General features: G+C 47.5%; 1 protein-coding gene across 3 annotated transcripts in view; it reads left to right on the forward strand.

The window, feature by feature from the left end:
* Positions 1-22,809, forward strand: part of LOC138295305 (NACHT, LRR and PYD domains-containing protein 12-like) — a 543,642-nt gene that overhangs the window by 346,300 nt on the left and 174,533 nt on the right. For all 3 annotated transcript variants that reach the window (XM_069233518.1, XM_069233519.1, XM_069233520.1), the window contains one exon: positions 8,490-8,660. In XM_069233518.1, the coding sequence (XP_069089619.1) occupies positions 8,490-8,660 (171 nt within the window). The remainder of the gene's footprint in view (positions 1-8,489; positions 8,661-22,809) is intronic.

Genomic DNA, 22,809 nt, shown 5'->3' on the forward strand with positions numbered 1-22,809 from the left:
ACACCTGGTTGGTGGAGAACAGATTGCACCACTTCAGGGGAAAGTCCAGACTATTATAGATTGGGTTCCCCCTACTACTCAGACTCAGGTGAGAGCCTTTTTAGGCCTCACTGGGTACTATAGGAAGTTCATTAAGAACTATGGCTCCATTGCAGCCCCTCTTAATGACCTCACATCCAAGAAAATGCCTAAGAAGGTATTATGGACAGCAAACTGTCAGAAAGCTTTTGAGGAGCCGAAGCAGGCCCTGTGCTCTGCACCTGTCCTGAAAAGCCCTTGTTACTCTAAAAAATTCTATGTCCAAACTGATGCATCTGAATTAGGAGTAGGGGCAGTCCTATCACAACTTAATTCTGAGGGCCAGGATCAACCTGTTGCTTTTATTAGTAGGAGGTTGACCCCTAGAGAAAAGCGTTGGTCTGCCATTGAGAGGGAGGCCTTTGCTGTGGTCTGGGCACTGAAGAAGTTGAGGTCATACCTGTTTGGCACTCACTTCATTGTTCAGACAGACCACAAACCTCTACTTTGGCTAAAACAAATGAAAGGTGAAAATCCTAAATTGTGGAGGTGGTCCATATCCCTACAGGGAATGGACTATACAATGGAACATAGACCTGGGAGTACCCACTCCAATGCAGATGGACTCTCCAGATATTCCCACTTAGACAATGAAGACCCATCTTGTAATGACTAGTCTTATTGTCCTTCGTTTGGGGGGGGGGTTGTGTAGGAAAGTACCATCTTGCCTGGCATGTTACCCCCATTTTTCACTGTATATATGTTGTTTTAGTTGTATGTGTCACTGGGACCCTGCCAGCCAGGGCCCCAGTGCTCATAAGTGTGCCTGACTGTGTTACCTGTGTATATGACTAACTGTCTCACTGAGGCTCTGCTATCCAGAACCTCAGTGGTTATGCTCTCTCATTTCTTTCCAAATTGTCACTAACAGGCTAGTGACCAATTTTACCAATTCACATTGGCATACTGGAACACCCTTATAATTCCCTAGTATATGGTACTGAGGTACCCAGGGTATTGGGGTTCCAGGAGATCCCTATGGGCTGCAGCATTTCTTTTGCCACCCATAGGGAGCTCTGACAATTCTTACACAGGCCTGCCACTGCAGTCTGAGTGAAATAACGTCCACGTTATTTCACAGCCATTTACCACTGCACTTAGGTAACTTATAAGTCACCTATATGTCTAACCTTTACCTGGTAAAGGTTGGGTGCTAAGTTACCTAGTGTGTGGGCACCCTGGCACTAGCCAAGGTGCCCCCACATCGTTCAGGGCAAATTCCCCGGACTTTGTGAGTGCGGGGACACCATTACACGCATGCACTACACATAGGTCACTACCTATGTGTAGCTTCACAATGGTAACTCCGAATATGGCCATGTAACATGTCTAAGATCATGGAATTGCCCCCTCTATGCCATCCTGGCATTGTTGGTACAATCCCATGATCCCACGGGTCTGTAGCTCAGACCCGGGTACTGCCAAACTGCCTTTTCAGGGGTTTCACTGCAGCTGCTGCTGCTGCCAACCCCTCAGACAGGTTTCTGCCCTCCTGGGGTCCAGCCAGGCTTGGCCCAGGAAGGCAGAACAAAGGGCTTCCTCAGAGAGAGGGTGTTACACCCTCTCCCTTTGGAAAAAGGTGTGAGGGCAGGGGAGGAGTAGCCTCCCCCAGCCTCTGGAAATGCTTTCATGGGCACAGATGGTGCCCATTTCTGCTTAAGCCAGTCTACACCGGTTCAGGGACCCCTTAGCCCTGTTCTGGCGCAAAACTGGACAAAGGAAAGGGGAGTGACCACTCCCCTGACCTGCACCTCCCCTGGGAGGTGTCCAGAGCTCCTCCAGTGTGCTCCAGACCTCTGCCATCTTGGAAACAGAGGTGCTGCTGGCACACTGGACTGCTCTGAGTGGCCAGGGCCAGCAGGTGACGTCAGAGACTCCTTCTGATAGGCTCCTTCAGGTGTTGCTAGCCTATCCTCTCTCCTAAGTAGCCAAACCCTCTTTTCTGGCTATTTAGGGTCTCTGCTTTGGGGAATTCCTGAGATAACGAATGCAAGAGCTCATCAGAGTTCCTCTGCCTCTCTCTCTTCACCTTCTGCCAAGGAATCGACTGCTGACCGCGCTGGAAGCCTGCAAAACTGCAACAAAGTAGCAAAGACGACTACTGCAACTCTGTAACGCTGATCCTGCCGCCTTCTCGACTGTTTTCCTGGTGGTGCATGCTCTGGGGGTAGTCTGCCTCCTCTCTGCACTAGAAGCTCCAAAGAAATCTCACGTGGGTCGACGGAATCTTCCCCCTGCTACCGCAGGCACCAAAGAACTGCATTACCGGTACTCTGGGTCTCCTCTCAGCACGACGAGCGACGTCCCTTGATTCCAGCAACTCTGTCCAAGTGACTCCCACAGTCCAGTGACTCTTCAGTCCAAGTTTGGTGGAGGTAAGTCCTTGCCTCCCCACGCCAGACTGCATTACTGGGAACTGCGTCTTTTGCAGCTACTCCGGCCTCTGTGTACTTCCGGCGGAAATCCTTTGTGCACAGCCAAGCCTGGGTCCACAGCACTCTAACCTGCATTGCACGACTTTCTAAGTTGTCCTCCGGCGGCGTGGGACTCCTTTTTGCAACTTCAGGTGAACACCCTTTCACTCTTCTTCGAAGTGCCTGTTCCGGCACTTCTGCATGTGCTGCCTGCTTCTGAGAGAGCTCCTTGTCTTGCTCGACGCCCCCTCTGTCCCCAGACGCAACTGGCTACATCCTGGTCCCTCCTGGGCCACAGCAGCACGCAAAAACCTTTACCGCACGATTTGCAGCTAGCAAGGCTTGTTGGCTGTATTTCCACAGGAAAACACTTCTGCACGACTCTCCACGGCGTGGGGGATCCAACCTCCAAAGGGGAAGTTTCTAGCCCTTGTCGTTCCTGCAGAATCCTCAGCTTCTACTGTCCAGTAGCAGCTTCTTTGCACCCACCGTTGGCATTTCCTGGGCATCTGCCCATCTCCGACTTGCTTGTGACTTTTGGACTTGGTCCCCTTGTTCCACAGGTACCCTCGTTTGGAAATCCATCGTTGTTGCATTGCTGGTTTGTGTCTTTCCTGCAGAATTCCCCCATCACAACTTCTATGTCCTTTGGGGAACTTTAGTGCACTTTGCACTCACTTTTCAGGGTCTTGGGGTGGGCTATTTTTCTAACCCTTACTATTTTCTAATAGTCCCAGCGACCCTCTACAAGGTCACATAGGTTTGGGGTCCATTCGTGGTTCGTATTCCACTTTTGGAGTATACGGTTTGTGTTGCCCCTATCCCTATGTGTCCCCATTGCATCGTATTGTAACTATACATTGTTTGCTCTGTTTTCTAAGACTATACTGCATATTTTTGGTATTGTGTACATATATCTTGTGTATATTTGCTATCCTCATACTGAGGGTGCACTCTGAGATACTTTGGCATATTGTCATAAAAATAAAGTACCTTTATTTTTAGTATATCTGTGTATTGTGTTTTCTTATGATATTGTGCAAGTGACACTAGTGGTACTGTAGGAGCTTCACTCGTCTCCTAGTTCAGCCTAAGCTGCTCTGCTAAGCTACCATTATCTATCAGCCTAAGCTGCTAGACACCCTATACACTAATAAGGGATACCTGGCCTGGTGCAAGGTGTAAGTACCCCTTGGTACTCACTACAAGCCAGTCCAGCCTCCTACACCGCCGTAAGCGTGAGAATTTCCACTCTGCACCCAACGCCCCCGGCTCGACCTGCGGAAAAATAACACTACAGGGAGGACTCCCCGGCGACTGCGAGCCCGTGAGTAGCCAGAGTTGACCCCCCTGAGCCCCTACAGCGACGCCTGCAGAGGAAATCCAGAGGCTTCCCCTGACCGCCACTGCCTGCTTCAAGGAACCCGATGCCTGGAAACAGCACTGCACCTGCAGCCTCCAGGACCTGAAGGAACCGAACTCTAGTGCAGGAGCTACCCCCACCCTCTGCCTAGCCCAGGTGGTGGCTACCCCGAGGAGCCCCCCGTGCCTGCCTGCATCGTTGAAGAGACCCCCGGGTCTCCCCATTGATTCCTATCTGAAACCCGACACCTGTTTGCACTCTGCACCCGGCCGCCCCTGTGCCGCTGAGGGTGTACTTTCTGTGCCTGCTTGTGTCCTCCCCGGTGCCCTATAAAACCCCCCTGGTCTGCCCTCTGAAGACGCGGGTACTTACCTGCTGGCAGACTGGAACCGGGGAATCCCTATTTCCATTGAAGCCTATGTGTTTTGGGCACAACTTTGACCTCTACACCTGACCGGCCCTGAGCTGCTGGTGTGGTAACTTTGGGGTTGCCTTGAACCCCCAACGGTGGGCTACCTTGGACCCATCTTTGAACCCTGTAAGTGTTTTACTTACCTGTGAACTTAACATTTACTTACCTCCCCCAGGAACTGTTGATTTTTGCACTGTGTCCACTTTTAAAATAGCTTATTGCCATTTTTGCCAAAACTGTACAATCTATTGTAATTATTCAAAGTTCCTAGAATACCTGAGTGAAATATCTTTCATGTAAAGTATTGTTTGTAAATCTTGAACCTGTGGTTCTTAAAATAAACTAAGAAAATATATTTTTCTATATAAAAACCTATTGGCCTGGAATTTGTCTTTGAGTGTGTTCCTCAGTTTTTGGCCTGTGTGTGTACAACAAATGCTTAACACTACCCTCTAATAAGCCTACTGCTCGACCACACTACCACAAAATAGAGCATTAGAATGATCTCTTTTTGCCACTATCTTACCTCTAAGGGGAACCTTACTTTGAAATAGTATATACAGAGCCAACTTCCTACAAGAACCATAAGGGTCTGGTGCCCAAGGACGTGACTGTGCTAGTGCACTGGAGAATATTATTCCACATTGTAGGCGGCTGGCCTGGCTTGTAGTGGGTACCAAGGGGTACTTACGCTCTGTACCAGGTCCAGTTATCACTTATTAGTGTAGAAGAGGTGTTTCTAGCAGCTTGGGCTGATAGAAGGTAGCTATAGCAGAGCAGCTTAGGCTGAACTAGGAGACATGCAAAGCTCCTACTATACCACTGGTGTCATATGCACAATATCATAAGAAAACACAATACTCAGATATACTAAAAATAAAGGTACTTTATTTTTATGACAATATGCCAAAAGTATCTCAGTGAGTACCCTCAGTATGAGGATGCCAAATATACACAAGATATATGTACACAATACCAAAAATATGCAGTAATAGGAAAAGGAAGTAATGCAAGCAATGTAGAATTACAGTAGATTGCAATAGGAGAACATAGGTATAGGGGCAACACAAACCATATACTCCAAAAGTGGAATGCGAACCACGAATGGACCCCAAACCTATGTGAGCTTGTAGAGGGTCGCTGGGACTGTAAGAAAACAGTGAGGGTTAGAAAAATAGCCCACCCCAAGACCCTGAAAAGTGGGTGCAAAGTGCACCTAAGTTCCCCAGAGAGCACAGAAGTCGTGATAGGGGAATTCTGCAAGGAAGACCAACACCAGCAATGCAACAACAATGGATTTCCAGACGAGAGTACCTGTGGAACAAGGGGACCAAGTCCAAGAGTCACACTCAAGTCGGGAGTGGGCAGATGCCCAAGAAATGCCAGCTGTGGGTGCAAAGAAGCTGCCACCGGATGGTAGAAGCTGTGGATTCTGCAAGAACGAAGAGGATTAGGAACTTCCCCTTTGGAGGATGGACGTCCCACGTCGTGAAGAAGCTTGCAGAGGTGTTCCCGTGCAGAAAGACAAAAAACAAGCCTTGCTAGCTGCAAGGGTTGCTGCTAGGGTTTTTGGATTCTGCTGTGGCCCAGGAGGGACCAGGATGTCGCCAATTGCGTGAGGAGACAGAGTGGGCCTCCAGCAAGACAAGGAGCCCACTCAGAAGCAAGCAGCACCCACAGAAGTGCCGGAAGAGGCACTCCGAAGAAGAGTGAACTGGAGCTCACCCGAAGTCACAAAAGAAGGTCCTACGACGCCGGAGGACAACTCAGGAGGACGTGCACTGCAGGTTAGAGTGTCGGGGACCCAGGCTTGGCTGTGCACAAAGGAAATCCTGGAAGAGTGCACAGGAGCCGGAGCAGCTGCAAATCACGCGGTACCCAGCAATGCAGTCTAGCGTGGGGAGGCAAGGACTTACCTCCACCAAACTTGGACTGAAGAGTCACTGGACTGTGGGAGTCACTTGGACAGAGTTGCTGAGTTCCAGGGACCAAGCTCATTGGGCTGAGAGGGGACCCAGAGGACCGGTGATGCAGTCTTTTGGTCCTGCGTTTGCAGGGGGAAGATTCCATCGACCCACGGGAGATTTCTTCTGAGCTTCTAGTGCAAAGGGGAGGCAGACTACCCCCACAGCATGCACCACCAGGAAAACAGTCGAGAAGGCCGCAGGATCAGCGATACAAGGTTGCAGTAGTCGTCTTTGCTACTTTGTTGCGGTTTTGCAGCCGTCCAGAGCAGTCAGCGGTCGATTCCTTGGCAGAAGGTGAAGAGAGAGATGCAGAGGAACTCTGATGAGCTCTTGCATTCGTTATCTAAAGAATTCCCCAAAGCAGAGACCCTAAATAGCCAGAAAATGATGTTTGGCTACTAAGGAAGGAGGATAGGCTAGCAACACAGGTAAGAGCCTATCTGAAGGAGTCTCTGACGTCACCTGCTGGCACTGGCCACTCAGAGCAGTCCAGTGTGCCAGCAGCACCTCTGTTTCCAAGATGGCAGAGGTCTGGAGCACACTGGAGGATCTCTGGGCACCTCCCAGGGGAGGTGCAGGTCAGGAGAGTGGTCACTCCCCTTTTCTTTGTCCAGTTTCGCGCCAGAGCAGGTCTGGGGGATCCCTGAACCGGTGTAGACTAGCTTATGCAGAGATGGGCACCATCTGTGCCCATCAAAGCATTTCCAGAGGCTGGGGGAGGCTACTCCTCCCCAGCCCTGACACCTTTTTCCAAAGGGAGAGGGTGTAACACCCTCTCTCTGTGGAAGTCCTTTGTTCTGCCTTCCTGGGCCAAGCCTGGCTGGACCCCAGGAGGGCAGAAACCTGTCTGAGGGGTTGGCAGCAGCAGCAGCTGCAGTGAAACCCCGGGAAAGGTAGTTTGGCAGTACCCGGGTTTGTGCTAGAGACTCAGGGGATCATGGAATTGTCTCCCCAATGCCAGAATGGCATTGGGGTGACAATTCCATGATCTTAGACATGTTACATGGCCATGTTCGGAGTTACCATTGTGACGCTATACATATGTAGTGGCATATGTATAGTGCACGCGTGTAATGGTGTCCCCGCACTCACAAAGTCCGGGGAATTTGCCCTGAACGATGTGGGGGCACCTTGGCTAGTGTCAGGGTGCCCACACACTAAGTAACTTAGCACCCAACCTTTACCAGGTAAAGGTTAGACATATAGGTGACTTATAAGTTACTTAAGTGCAGTGGTAAATGGCTGTGAAATAACGTGGACGTTATTTCACTCAGGCTGCAGTGGCAGGCCTGTGTACGAATTGTCAGAGCTCCCTATGGGTGGCAAAAGAAATGCTGCAGCCCATAGGGATCTCCTGGAACCGCAATACCCTGGGTACCTCAGTACCATATACTAGGGAATTATAAGGGTGTTCCAGTATGCCAATATGAATTGGTGAAATTGGTTACTAGCCTGTTAGTGACAATTTGTAAAGAGAGAGCATAACCACTGAGGTTCTGGTTAGCAGAGCCTCAGTGAGACAGTTAGGCACCACACAGGGAACACAGACATATAGGCCACAAACTTATAAGCACTGGGGTCCTGACTAGCAGGGTCCCAGTGACACATAACAAACACACTGAAAACATAGGGTTTTCACTATGAGCACTGGGCCCTGGCTAGCAGGATCCTAGTGAGACAGTGAAAACACCCTGACATACACTCACAAACAGGCCAAAAGTGGGGGTAAGAAGGCTAGAAAGAGGCTACTTTCTCACACTATACACTACATTTTTTTACTTTTAGCACTTAGCAAAGTGGCATTTCACCTTAAAGAAAGTTAATTTCTTAATGTTATGGCTTTGAGCTGTGTATAATATTTTCTAATGTGTATCTCTTAGTAGGTGATTAAAATGTTGTTTCTTTTTATGCAGTGATTTTTGGTCATTGTTGACGTGTTGACTGTTGCACTGCTGTGTCATCCTGTGCATCACTTAATTTCATTTCAGTGTAGACCAGTGAACACTAGCTGCGTCTTTCTTCCTTTTTGTGTGGTTTGACTTTGTCTTCTCCTCAGTACCAAAGACTGCAGGTTTTGAGACTCCTATTGTATTGACAAGTCCTGACAGCCTCCCTTTTCCTCTGCTTGTGATTTCACTCTGTCTTTTCCTCAGGGCCGAGGACTGAAGGTTCTCAGAGTCTTCTTGCATTGATCAGCAAAGTCCTCACAACCTGCTTCCTCACCGTCATGCTGTTTCTCAACATCTTCTCCATAGGATCAAGAACTGCAGACTGTCAGATTTGTGCTGCCAAGACCTGGCCCTTGTTCTCGCTGCACAAACATCCCTGAAAGAGCTTGACCTTTCCCAGAACTCACTGCAAGTTAGGCGGTTGGCATGGTTGGTGGAAGGATTGGCACGTCCCACTCAAGAACTCCAGAAACTCACGTAAGTAAAATACAGCCATAAAAAAAGCAAAGAATGATTCTTAGGTGGTGGGTGAAACCTTCATTCCAGATCTTCGAGCTCTAGGCCCAGGCTCACAATCAATTACATTTGAAAGCATAGGCAGTGAGAGCAATGGCACAGGTACCCAAATTCCAAGGGGCACCCTGGGAAACTGAACTTTCTTTCTGTCTCACCGCTAGAGATCTTTGACATTCTCTCTCGGTGCCCAATGTCTTGCTGAAGATATTCTGGAGCCACTGGAAAGAAATATTTCAATTATTTTTGTCCGACCACTTTTCTGGTAGTTTGGTTAGTATTATGACAGCCTGAACTAGCAAAAAATGGGTAAAATAAAGCTAAAAGTCACTGAGATGACACTGCCTGTAATGGGAAAAGCAAAACTATAAACTAAAAGGGCGGTTGTGTAAAATGCCAAGACTAGCTAAGGGCATGAGATGTGTCATGGGCCACCTTACGGTATGTGATACAGTCCGGGTGTGGGAGGAGGCTCTGATGACGAGCGCAGCTGGACCTGAGTGGTGATGATGAGAGCTCTGACAGGAGAGTGAAGACAAGAGCTTGAAAATGTAAACGAAGAGGAAGAGCAATCAGGCACAGTGCTGCACCCCACATTTCACCCTCTTGAATGATTGTTGGTTGATATGACGTGTGACACCGAGTGGGGGGCTCTGTTTTGGGGTGCAGTCAGATACAAGTAGCTCACTGTAGTTAAAGCAGTTAGTAATAGGAATAAACAATACATTTGTATTAAAAAAAAAACAACTGATAACATCATCACTAATCTTCTGTTCAATTTAATCTAAAACCCAGCACAGCTTTTGCAATGTGTAAAAAGGTAGAAAGGGACACAGAATCATGTAAAGCATAGATTGCATAACCATATGTGCCTATATTAAACAATTACAATGCAGCTCACTCCCTCTAGTCACCTTAGCCCCTTGAGGTGGAGAAGTTGCTACTAGGCACATCCTTCGCCATGTGCACGTTTTCACAGAGAGTCCCCTGCCTCCACACATCTCCACACACACACTACCTCTGACAGGTGCCAAAGCTCCTACTAGGCTCATCGTTCACCCTGTCCTTACTCAGCTCTTCACAGACAGTCCATTTCCTTTAGACACCAAGCCCTCTTAGGTGACAAAGCCCCTGATATGCAGAACATTTGCCCTGAGCACATCTCTTCATGGACAGGCCACTTCCTCTAATCATCCAAGCCACATTTGGTAGCCGCACGCCTACTACACAAAGCCACCGTCCTGTGTACAGCTTGTCACACAGAGCCCACTACCTACACTCTCTAACACTTTAAGGTGCTGAGCTCCCTTCTACACACATCCTTTGTCACAGAATGTCCACACGCTTCACACATGCAAGCCCCATGAGGAGGCAAGACCTGTTGCAAATATACACTCAGCACGACAGAAGCGACAGCAAATGTGCTCCAGATACAGCTAAGTAAATACCTTTCAGTGATGGAAGCATCTAGCAAACTGTCACACTCTCTGATGATGTCAGCAGTGATATAATCATTGATGTCATTTGAGATGTCATAAGTGATGTCGCCAATAATGTCAATGAACATGTCATGAGTGATGTAATATGTGAGGTTATAAGTAGTGCATGCCATTGGGACACGTTATAGCTATATCAGAGAATTATAACGTAAATTTCCACCATCACTTTAACCTGGTTATCTATCTATCTATCTATCTATCTATCTATCTATCTATCTATCTATCTATCTATCTATCTATCTATCTATCTATCTATCTATCTATCTATCAACCTATCATACCTTAGGTAGTTATAACTAGGTCTATGTTTCCATAGCAAAAACATTTTCTGGTTTGCTTATGACTTTGGTGCAGTTTGAAGAATCTTCATCAACCTTTCCTAAAAAGACTCAACTACCTCATCTCCTAACTGGAACATTTCAGGATCATCCCTCAAGTGCAGCTGAGAAAAAAGAGGGGGTGGACAGTCCCAGAACACATTCTCTATTCACTTTGCCATAGGAAAGTTGAACAGCGATACCCCAAAAGCTGCTAAACGGAATTACACCAAATTTGGCAGAAAGCTAGATACTGGGTCAGAAAGCATGTTTTTTTTTTATTTTGGTCGAAATCCGTTCAGTAGTTTGTGAGAAATCAAAGCTTATAAATGTTGTATATATCACCCATGGAGCCGACAGATTGTAATATAAGATTTGATTAACTTACAACATTAACAAATATGAGGCGGCAGCCATTTGTGGACTTGGGACTCAGTCAGGGCAACACAGAATTACTCCAGCACCGCAGGAGCAAAAGAAAGATGCTCCCACAAAGTGGGAGCAATGCAGGCTTCCACTAGCACCAGGAATGCCCCCCCCGCAGCCCTTAACATGCAAAACACTGTGGGGTTACCCAGGTATACACTAGGGCATCCCAGGATTAGTGTAAAAAATAAAAAAGTCTGAGTTCTGTACTTGCAAGGAGCCTTTGGGGCTGCGGGGGTCCAAAATAGTAAAGAATTGTGGTGGGGTGTTCTGGGTTGACACGAGAGAACTCCAGTTTTGGAAAAAAAAAAAAAAAAAAAAAAAAAAGGTTTGCCAGCTCCTGCATAGCTTATAGGGCCAATTGCAGGACTCTGGTGGGGATGCAGGGCCCTAGGGCTCCACCCAGGACCTACAACAAATGTTAAACTTGTGAGTGTGGTCGGTGGGCACCAGGTCACTGAAAAAATGAATTAAATAAATAAATAGTTATATTATTTATTATTTACTACTCCTCGAAAAAAGAGTCCTGAAATGCCCTTTTTACATATATTTCTTGGAGCCTGGTTATGTCCTAGAAGCGGCAAGGGCACCACCAAGCATTTTGTTGAATGTGAGTGGGCTGGAAGGAGTACAGCATCCCCCCAGCAACAAACAAAACAAAGTAAGTCTCCTGGGTCATTGAATCCATGACCCCAGTAGAGCTTACCTCATGTTTCTAAGTCACTCTGAGCTGGATACTCTTCAGCTAAAGTGCTGAGACCTCTAGTGGTTGCTTTTATGGTTGCAGTTTGTGGCATGAAAAAAGTTAAGAAAAACTTGCATGTTAATGTTTGTTTTTTTAAATGCTTATTGAAAACATTTTGTCACATCACTAATATTAAGCATTGCAGTGTGTGAAGTAATGAAATATACATTTAATTGTGGTTATTAGTGAACATCTTTAAAACACAGTAGGCATACTTTACATGTTAATGTGCTGAGCCCTTGATAAAGCCAGCAGGCCCTGCCACTATTATTTAGTTTTTTTTAACCTTTCACAAAACCAGTAGGGCTGCCTTACTTAAGATGACACCTTTTATATTGTTACATGGTGTAGACAGGCCCAGCACCCAACATCACGCCACACGTGGACATCTTATGTTACGTTAAAAAAATAGAAGGTAACAGAAAAAAGGTGAAAACAACACTTATAGATAAGTATTTAAATAAATCTGAGAAATTCACATAAAAAACAAAGGTAAAGGCACATTATAGTTAGGTGAAAATGTCAGGTAAAACATACAAACTCACTGCAATTCATGTCTTATAGTAATCTCAGGTAACTGTAACTCATGCCGTAAAGTAACTATAACTCGTACCTTCGTCATGCACTACTAATTACCTCACATACTACATCACTCATGACATGTTCCATAATATCATTGATGACATCTGAAATCACCCCAACATTTGCTGTAAAATTATTGATGAGAAAACTATGCATAGCGGGTGTGAGAGTTACAGTTACTTTAGGGAACGAGTTACAGTTGGGGGGGGGCTCGTGCAAGGACTGGCGCTCAAACTCTGCAGGCCCTAAGCCTTCCTATGTAATATTACATTATAAAGAATGTAATTTAAAGTAATTCACACCTACTGATCTTGTGAAAGGATCAGAACACTAAAATATAAAATGTGGGCCTGTTGGCTTTATAAAGGGGTCAGTATATCAAAATATGTATAAAACACATCTATTGTATTTAATAAACATTGAATAAAAATAATGTGGTAACTCTAAGGATCCTCTAACTCCTCCAAATCGTCACCCTCTCCAGGCCTGTCAAAAGAAAAATTCACTTGCTCTGGCTCTGAAGTCATGATACTAGTTGCTGCCGGAGTTTGGCATTGGGTGACACCAATTCGGCTCCGTGTCGGAGTCGGGTATAACAATGGGACCTGAATTGTTGTGGGGCATCACGGTCCCCAGAGTGACAGCAGTGGAGCGTGCATCGAGCAAGGTTGTGGTCTAGCACCCTGCGCTGTATCCAAAGAGCCCGGCTGGTGCCAAAGGCAGACCTGCTGGTGAAGAACCAGTAAGGGCCCCTGCTGCATCATGGGGCACAGAGGCACTCCAAAAGGTTTAGGCCACCCAGATGTGAGATACATAGGGCCTCATTATGACCCTGGCGGGTGGCGGAGGCCGCCCGCCAGGATGCCGCCCTCCATAATACCGCTCCGCGGTCAGAAGACCGCGGAGGGTATTATGAGTTTTTCCCTGGGCTGGCGGGCGGTCTCCAAAAGACCGCCCGCCAGCCCAGGGAAAAACTCCCTTCCCACGAGGATGCCGGCTCGTAATCGAGCCGGCGGAGTGGGAAGGTGCGACGGGTGCTACTGCACCCGTCGCGTATTTCACTGTCTGCTACGCAGACAGTGAAATACTAGCGGGGCCCTCTTATGGGGGCCCCTGCAGTGCCCATGCCATTGGCATGGGCACTGCAGGGGCCCCCAGGGGCCCCACGACAATCCTTACCGCCATCCTGTTCCTGGCGGGCGAGCCGCCAGGAACAGGATGGCGGTAAGGATTGTCAGAATCCCCTCGGCGGCGCAGCAAGCTGCGCCGCCTTGGAGGATTCTTAGGGGCAGTGGAAAACCGGCGGGAGACCGCCGGTTTTCCCTTTCTGACCGCGGCCAAAGCGCCGCGGTCAGAATGCCCAAGGGAGCACCGCCGGCCTGTCGGCGGTGCTCCCGCCCCCGTTGGCCCTGGCGGTTCTCTACCGCCAGGGTCATAATGAGGCCCATAGTCTTATAAAATTATTTGAGTATGGTGGGGGCTGTTCCCGCTCCTGGGCACTCTGGGAGGGTCGGACCCAACCCTGGGACGGCTCCACTGTGTAGCGAGACCTAAAGTGCAACACTCTTGAGCCAGATCTAATGACCTGGCGGAGGAGTCAAAGTTTGCTTAGACATCTTTGACTTCTTTCTCTTCTTTCTCTTGTGAGACTTACCCAGTGACTTGGATCAAGACAACAATCATCTGGATTGACTCTGTGATCCGTCTCAGGACCTTCCATGTGACCAGGTTGACAGCATTTTGGGGTCGTCCAACTTTGGGCAGCGAGGAGCTTCAGGGATCGTGCCTTCAGCGACTTGGGGTTCATGGCACAGCAGGCCTCGTAGGTCTTGGTTTTGTGGTCCTGCTGTGAACACCAAGGGCAAACCAAATTAGGGTCTGTCACAGACATCTTCCTGTGACAGACACCACATGTTTTAAAGTCTGTAGCCTTCTTAGGGGACATCCCTACCGAACTAGGGGTCTGATTTAAGAAAGGTGGTGCTGTATCCAACGGAGCACCACTTTTCTTACACTCCTTAGCACCACTTAACACTACCATGTGTGTGCTGTATTAAAAATATGGTGCACCATGATGGTAGTTAAGGAACTAGTATCACAATTTTTTACGCTAATTTGACACTTTGATGCTAATCCTGCAAAACACATTAAGGCCCATTATGAATAATGGTGTGTCGCACAAAAAATGACACAAAGAAATCTATGATTTCTTTGTGGAATTATTTCCACCCCCCTGATGAGAGAACGCTTCCCTAGCATACATTATGTCTGGCACAGGCGTAATGTGGCTCAAGGGGTTACACAGTGGTGCAATGCATGCATTGCGTCACTTTGTAAATATGGTGTGGGGATTTTGGATACCTAACTGTAGGAAAGTACCATCTTGCCTGGCATGTTACCCCCATTTTCCACTGTATATATGTTGTTTTAGTTGTATGTGTCACTGGGACCCTGGTAACCCAGGGCCCCAGTGTAGGAAAGTACCATCTTGCCTGGCATGTTACCCCCATTTTTCACTGTATATATGTTGTTTTAGTTGTATGTGTCACTGGGACCCTGGTAACCCAGGGCCCCACTGCTCATAAGTGTGCCTGAATGTGTTACCTGTGTAGTGACTAACTGTCTCTCTGAGGCTCTGCTAATCAGAACCTCAGTGGTTATGCTCTCTCATTTCTTTCTAAATTGTCACTAACAGGCTAGTGACCATTTTTACCAATTTACATTGGCTTACTGGAACACCCTTATAATTCCCTAGTATATGGTACTGAGGTACCCAGGGTATTGGGGTTCCAGGAGATCCCTATGGGCTGCAGCATTTCTTTTGCCACCCACAGGGAGCTCTGACAATTCTTACACAGGCCTGCCACTGCAGCCTGAGTGAAATAACGTCCACGTTATTTCACAGCCATTTTACACTGCACTTAAGTAACTTATAAGTCACCTATATGTCTAACCTTTACCTGGTAAAGGTTAGGTGCAAAGTTACTTAGTGTGAGGGCACCCTGGCACTAGCCAAGGTGCCCCCACATTGTTCAGAGCCAATTCCCTGAACTTTGTGAGTGCGGGGACACCATTACACGGGTGCACTACATATAGGTCACTACCTATATGTAGCTTCACAATGGTAACTCCGAATATGGCCATGTAACATGTCTATGATCATGGAATTGCCCCCTCTATGCCATCCTGGCATAGTTGGCACAATCCCATGATCCCAGTGGTCTGTAGCACAGACCCTGGTACTGCCAAACTGCCCTTCCTGGGGTTTCACTGCAGCTGCTGCTGCTGCCAACCCCTCAGACAGGCATCTGCCCTCCTGGGGTCCAGCCAGGCCTGGCCCAGGATGGCAGAACAAAGAACTTCCTCTGAGAGAGGGTGTGACACCCTCTCCCTTTGGAAAATGGTGTGAAGGCAGGGGAGGAGTAGCCTCCCCCAGCCTCTGGAAATGCTTTCTTGGGCACAGATGTGCCCAATTCTGCATAAGCCAGTCTACACCGGTTCAGGGACCCCTTAGCCCCTGCTCTGGCGCGAAACTGGACAAAGGAAAGGGGAGTGACCACTCCCCTGACCTGCACCTCCCCTGGGAGGTGTCCAGAGCTCCTCCAGTGTGCTCCAGACCTCTGCCATCTTGGAAACAGAGGTGCTGCTGGCACACTGGACTGCTCTGAGTGGCCAGTGCCACCAGGTGACGTCAGAGACTCCTGCTGATAGGCTCCTTCAGGTGTTAGTAGCCTATCCTCTCTCCTAGGTAGCCAAACCCTCTTTTCTGGCTATTTAGGGTCTCTGTCTCTGGGGAAACTTCAGATAACGAATGCAAGAGCTCATCCGAGTTCCTCTGCATCTCCCTCTTCACCTTCTGATAAGGAATCGACTGCTGACCGCGCTGGAAGCCTGCAAACCTGCAACATAGTAGCAAAGACGACTACTGCAACTCTGTAACGCTGATCGTGCCGCCTTCACGACTGTTTTCCTGCTTGTGCATGCTGTGGGGGTAGCCTGCCTCCTCTCTGCACCAGAAGCTCCGAAGAAATCTCCCGTGGGTCGACGGATTCTTCCCCCTGCAACCGCAGGCACCAAAAAGCTGCATTACCGGTCCCTTGGGTCTCCTCTCAGCACGACGAGCGAGGTCCCTCGAATCCAGCGACTCTGTCCAAGTGACCCCCACAGTCCAGTGACTCTTCAGTCCAAGTTTGGTGGAGGTAAGTCCTTGCCTCACCTCGCTGGGCTGCATTGCTGGGAACCGCGACTTTGCAGCTACTCCGGCCCCTGTGCACTTCCGGCGGAAATCCTTTGTGCACAGCCAAGCCTGGGTCCACGGCACTCTAACCTGCACTGCACGACTTTCTAAGTTGGTCTCCGGCGACTCCTTTGTGCAACTTCGGCGAGCACTGTTTCACGCATCCTCGTAGTGTCTGTTTCTGGCACTTCTCCGGGTGCTACCTGCTTCAGTGAGGGCTCTTTGTCTTGCTCGACGTCCCCTCTCTCTTCAGGTCCAATTTGGGCCCCAGCAGCGTCCAAAAACGCCAAATGCACGATTTGCGACTAGCAAGGCTTGTTGGCGTTCTTTCGGCGGGAAAACACTTCTACACGACTCTCCAAGGCGAGAGGGATCCGTCCACCAAAGGGGAAGTCTCTAGCCCTTTTCGTTCCTGCAGAAACCTCAGCTTCTTCTGTCCAGTAGAAGCTTCTTTGCACCCGCAGCTGGCATTTCCTGGGCATCTGCCCATCTCCGACTTGCTTGTGACTTTTGGACTTGGTCCCCTTGTTCCACAGGTACCCTAGATTGGAAATCCACAGTTGTTGCATTGCTGGTTTGTGTCTTTCCTGCATTATTCCTCTAACACGACTTCTTTGTCCTTAGGGGAACTTTGGTGCACTTTGCACTCACTTTTCAGGGTCTTGGGGAGGTTTTTTTTTCCAACTCTCACTATTTTCTAATAGTCCCAGCTACCCTCTACAAGGTCACATAGGTTTGGGGTCCATTCGTGGTTCGCATTCCACTTTTGGAGTATATGGTTTGTGTTGCCCCTATCCCTATGTTTCCCCATTGCATCCTATTGTAACTATACATTGTTTGCACTGTTTTCTAAGACTATACTGCATATTTTTGCTATTGTGTATATATATCTTGTGTATATTTCCTATCCTCTCACTGAGGGTACACTCTAAGATACTTTGGCATATTGTCATAAAAATAAAGTACCTTTATTTTTAGTATAACTGTGTATTGTGTTTTCTTATGATATTGTGCATATGACACTAAGTGGTACTGTAGTAGCTTCACACGTCTCCTAGTTCAGCCTAAGCTGCTCTGCTAAGCTACCATTATCTATCAGCCTAAGCTGCTAGACACCCTATACACTAATAAGGGATAACTGGGCCTGGTGCAAGGTGCAAGTACCTCTTGGTACTCACTACAAGCCAGTCCAGCCTCCTACATTGGTTGTGCAGTGGTGGGATAAGTGCTTGAGACTACTTACCACTCTTGTCAGGGTACTTTTCATAAGAGAAAAATATACAAAACAAGGTCAGTGTATATACACATAGCCAAAAAGTTTTGCATTTCCTCTTTTCACTCTTTTCTAAGTGCTGAAAAGTACTTCTAAACTTTCAAAAAGTTCTTAAAAGTTTAAAAAGTTTTTTTCTGTCTTTCCAAAAAGTTCTGAAAACTTTTTTCTCTTTTTCTATCACTTTAACTCTCTCTAAAAATGTCTGGCACAGGCCAAAATGTTGATCTGTCCAAACTTGCATATGACAACCTTAGCTGGAAAAGAGCAAGGAGTCTCTGTATAGAGAGAGGTTTGAGTGTAGGGAAGAATCCTTCCTTGGAACTGTTACTTAACATGCTTAGAGAACAGGATAAGGCCATAGGTGCCTCATCTGTTGAAAAAGTACCTAATAGTTCTCAATCTGATTCAGGGACTCCCCCAGGAAAAGATTCAGGAAAGAAACTTCTTAGCCTGCCCATTACTAGACAGTCTAGCATAGTTGGTAATGATGATGAGCCACACCATACAAATAGTGTTGTCTCACATCATAGCAAAAGCATTTATTCTCACCATACTGGTAGTAATGTTTCTGTTAACCAAGCTGTTAGGGTGGCTTCTGTAAGGGACAGGTCTCCTTCTGTTCATTCCCATCATAGCTCTGTTTCTAGAAATGTCCCTCCCACCAACCCTGATGACAGAATGTTAGAGAGGGAACTCAATAAGTTGAGGGTGGAACAAACCAGACTGAAGCTTAAAAAGCAACAGCTGGATTTGTATAGACAGTCTTTTGAATTAGAGAAGGAAAGACAGAAGTTGGGTTTAGATACCCATGGTGGCAGCAGCAGTATTCCCCATAGTCATCCTGCAAAAGAGCATGATTCCAGGAATCTGCACAAGATAGTTCCCCCTTATAAGGAGGGGGATGACATTAACAAGTGGTTTGCTGCACTTGAGAGGGCCTGTGTTGTACAGGATGTCCCTCAAAGGCAGTGGGCTGCTATTCTATGGCTATCATTTAGTGGAAAAGGTAGGGATAGGCTCCTTACTGTGAAAGAAAATGATGCTAATCATTTCCAAGTTCTTAAGAATGCACTCCTGGATGGTTATGGCTTAACCACTGAACAGTACAGGATAAAGTTCAGAGAGACCAAAAAGGAGTCTTCACAAGACTGGGTTGATTTCATTGACCATTCAGTGAAGGCCTTGGAGGGGTGGTTACATGGCAGTAAAGTTACTGATTATGACAGCCTGTATAACTTAATCCTGAGAGAGCATATTCTTAATAATTGTGTGTCTGATTTGTTGCACCAGTACTTGGTGGACTCTGATCTGACCTCTCCCCAAGAATTGGGAAAGAAGGCAGACAAATGGGTCAGAACAAGAGTGAACAGAAAAGTTCATACAGGGGGTGACAAAGATGGCAACAAAAAGAAGGATGGTAAGTCTTCTGACAAAGGTGGGGACTAATCTAAAAATGAGTCTTCATCAGGCCCACAAAAACACTCTGGTGGGGGTGGTGGGTCCAATTCCTCCTTTAATCAGAACAAGGAAAAGAAACCATGGTGCTATTTATGTAAAACAAAAGGCCATTGGACAACAGATCCCAGTTGTCCAAAGAAAGGCACCACTGCTCCTACCACTACAACCCCTACTGCTACACCTAGTGTCCCTACTAATAGCAGTGGTGGTGGGAGCAAACCTACTAATAGCCAATCCAAGGGAGTAGCTGGGCTCACTTTTGGTAACTTAGTTGGGGTTGGTCTGATTAGGGAGACCACAGAGGCTACTTTAGTCGCAGAAGGGGCTATTGATTTAGCCACTTTGGTTGCTTGCCCCCATAACTTGGAGAAGTACAAGCAACTAACCCTAATAAATGGTGTTGAGGTCCAGGCCTACAGGGACACAGGTGCCAGTGTCACAATGGTGATTGAGAAACTGGTGCACCCTGAACAACACATACTTGGACACCAGTACCAAGTAACCGATGCTCACAACATAACACAAAGCCACCCCATGGCTGTTGTAAATCTCAACTGGGGGGGGGTAACTGGTCCAAAGAAAGTTGTGGTAGCTTCAGAATTACCTGTAGACTGTCTACTAGGGAATGATTTGGAGACATCAGCTTGGTCAGATGTGGAGTTGGAGGCCCATAAAGCAATGCTGGGCATCCCAGGGCATATTTTTGCTTTGACAAGGGCTCAGGCCAAAAAGCAAAAAGGACAGGGAAGCTTGGATCCTGGAACAATGGACCAAGTGCTCCCTAAAGCTAGGGGTAGTAGAAGCAAACCACTTCCTACTATCCCTCCCTCTACAGTGGATTCTACTTCTGAGGAAGAAGAATTCCCTCCCTGTGCAGAACCTACACCAGAGGAGCTGGAAGCAGACACTGCTGAGATTTTGGGTGAAGGGGGGCCTGCCAGAGAGGAGCTGAGTGTGGCACAGCAAACCTGTCCCACATTAGAGGGTCTCAGACAGCAAGCTGTCAAACAGGCTAATGGGGATGTCAGTGACTCTCACAGAGTTTACTGGGAGGACAACCTCTTGTACACTGAGCATAGGGATCCTAAACCTGGAGCTGCCAGGAGATTAGTGATTCCTCAGGAGTACAGAAAGTTCCTCCTAACACGGGCACATGACATTCCCCTAGCTGGGCACCTGGGTCAAATGAAAACTTGGGACAGATTGGTTCCATTGTTTCATTGGCCTAGGATGTCTGAGGACACAAAAGAATTTTGTAAGTCCTGTGAAACCTGTTAAGCCAGTGGCAAGACAGGTGGCACCCCAAAGGCACCCCTTATCCCACTGCCTGTGGTTGGGGTTCCCTTTGAGAGGGTAGGGGTTGACATAGTTGGCCCCCTTGACCCTCCTACTGCTTCAGGCAATAGGTTTATCTTGGTGGTAGTGGACCATGCCACAAGATATCCTGAAGCTATTCCTTTAAGGACCACTACAGCTCCTGCAGTGGCAAAGGCCCTCCTGGGAATATTTTCAAGGGTGGGCTTCCCAAAGGAAGTAGTATCAGACAGGGGAAGCAATTTCATGTCTGCATACTTAAAGGCCATGTGGAAGGAGTGTGGTGTAACGTACAAGTTCACAACACCCTATCATCCACAAACAAATGGACTGGTGGAGAGATTTAATAAAACTCTCAAAGGCATGATTATGGGTCTCCCTGAAAAACTCCGCAGGAGATGGGATATCCTTCTACCATGCCTCCTTTTTGCCTACAGGGAGGTACCCCAGAAAGGAGTGGGCTTCAGCCCCTTTGAACTTCTTTTTGGACACCCTGTTAGGGGTCCACTCACACTTGTAAAGGACGGTTGGGAACAACCTTTAAAAGCTCCTAAGCAGGATATTGTGGATTATGTACTTGGCCTCAGATCAAGGATGGCTGAGTACATGAAAAAGGCCAGTAAAAACCTTCAGGCCAGCCAAGAGCTCCAGAAGCAATGGCATGATCAGAAGGCTGTTTTGGTTCAGTACCAACCAGGGCAGAAAGTGTGGGTCTTGGAGCCTGTGGCCCCAAGAGCACTCCAAGATCAATGGAGTGGTCCCCACACAATTGTTGAAAAGAAGGGAGAAGTCACCTATTTAGTTGACTTAGGCACTGCCAGGAGTCCCCTTAGGGTGCTCCATGTCAACCGCCTGAAACCCTACTATGACAGGGCTGATCTCACCCTGCTCATGGCAACTGATGAGGGACAGGAAGAAGACAGTGATCCTCTACCTGATCTCTTCTCTTCCACAGAACAAGATGCTCTTGTGGAAGGTGTAGTTTTGGCAGATTGTCTTACTGCTGAGCAGAAAGACCATTGCATAAATCTCCTAGGAAAATTTTCAGAAGTCTTCTCTACTGTGCCAGGCACCACTTCTTGGTGTGAGCACACTATAGATACTGGAGACAGTTTACCTGTCAAAAGTAAGATCTATAGGCAGCCTGACCATGTCAGGGACTGCATAAAGCATGAAGTTCAGAAAATGTTGGAACTAGGAGTGGTTGAGCACTCTGACAGTCCATGGGCTTCTCCTGTGGTACTGGTACCAAAACCCAATTCTAAAGATGGAAAGAAAGAAATGCGGTTTTGTGTAGACTATAGAGGTCTCAACTTGGTAACCAAAACTGATGCTCACCCTATACCCAGGGCAGATGAGCTTATAGATACACTGGCATCTGCCAAGTATCTAAGCACTTTTGATTTGACTGCAGGGTATTGGCAGATCAAATTATCAGAAGATGGTAAACCTAAGACTGCATTTTCTACCATTGGAGGACATTACCAGTTTACTGTAATGCCTTTTGGTTTGAAAAATGCACCTGCCACTTTTCAGAGGTTGGTGAACACAGTCCTGCAAGGGCTGGAAGCTTTCAGTGCAGCATATTTGGACGATATAGCTGTCTTTAGCTCCAGCTGGGATGATCACCTGGTCCACCTATGGAAAGTTTTGGAGGCCCTGCAAAAGGCAGGCCTCACTATCAAGGCTTCAAAGTGCCAGATAGGGCAGGGTAAGGTGGTTTATCTGGGACACCTTGTTGGTGGGGAACAGATTGCACCATTTCAGGGGAAAATCCAAACAATTATTGATTGGGTTCCCCCTACCACTCAGACTCAGGTGAGAGCCTTCCTAGGCCTCACTGGGTATTACAGGAGGTTCATTAAGAACTATGGCTCCATTGCAGCCCCTCTTAATGACCTCACATCCAAGAAAATGCCTAAAAAGGTATTATGGACAGCAAACTGTCAGAAAGCTTTTGAGGAGCTCTGCACCTGTCCTGAAAAGCCCTTCTTACTCTAAAAAATTCTATGTCCAAACTGATGCATCTGAATTAGGAGTAGGGGCAGTCCTATGACAACTTAATTCTGAGGGCCAGGATCAACCTGTTGCTTTTATTAGTAGAAGGTTGACCCCTAGAGAAAAGCGTTGGTCTGCCATTGAGAGGGAGGCCTTTGCTGTGGTCTGGGCTCTGAAGAAGTTGAGGCCATACCTGTTTGGCACTCACTTCATTGTTCAGACAGACCACAAACCTCTACTTTGGCTAAAACAAATGAAAGGTGA

Source organism: Pleurodeles waltl, chromosome 5, assembly GCF_031143425.1.
Source record: "Pleurodeles waltl isolate 20211129_DDA chromosome 5, aPleWal1.hap1.20221129, whole genome shotgun sequence".
NCBI classification, from domain to species: domain Eukaryota; kingdom Metazoa; phylum Chordata; class Amphibia; order Caudata; family Salamandridae; genus Pleurodeles; species Pleurodeles waltl.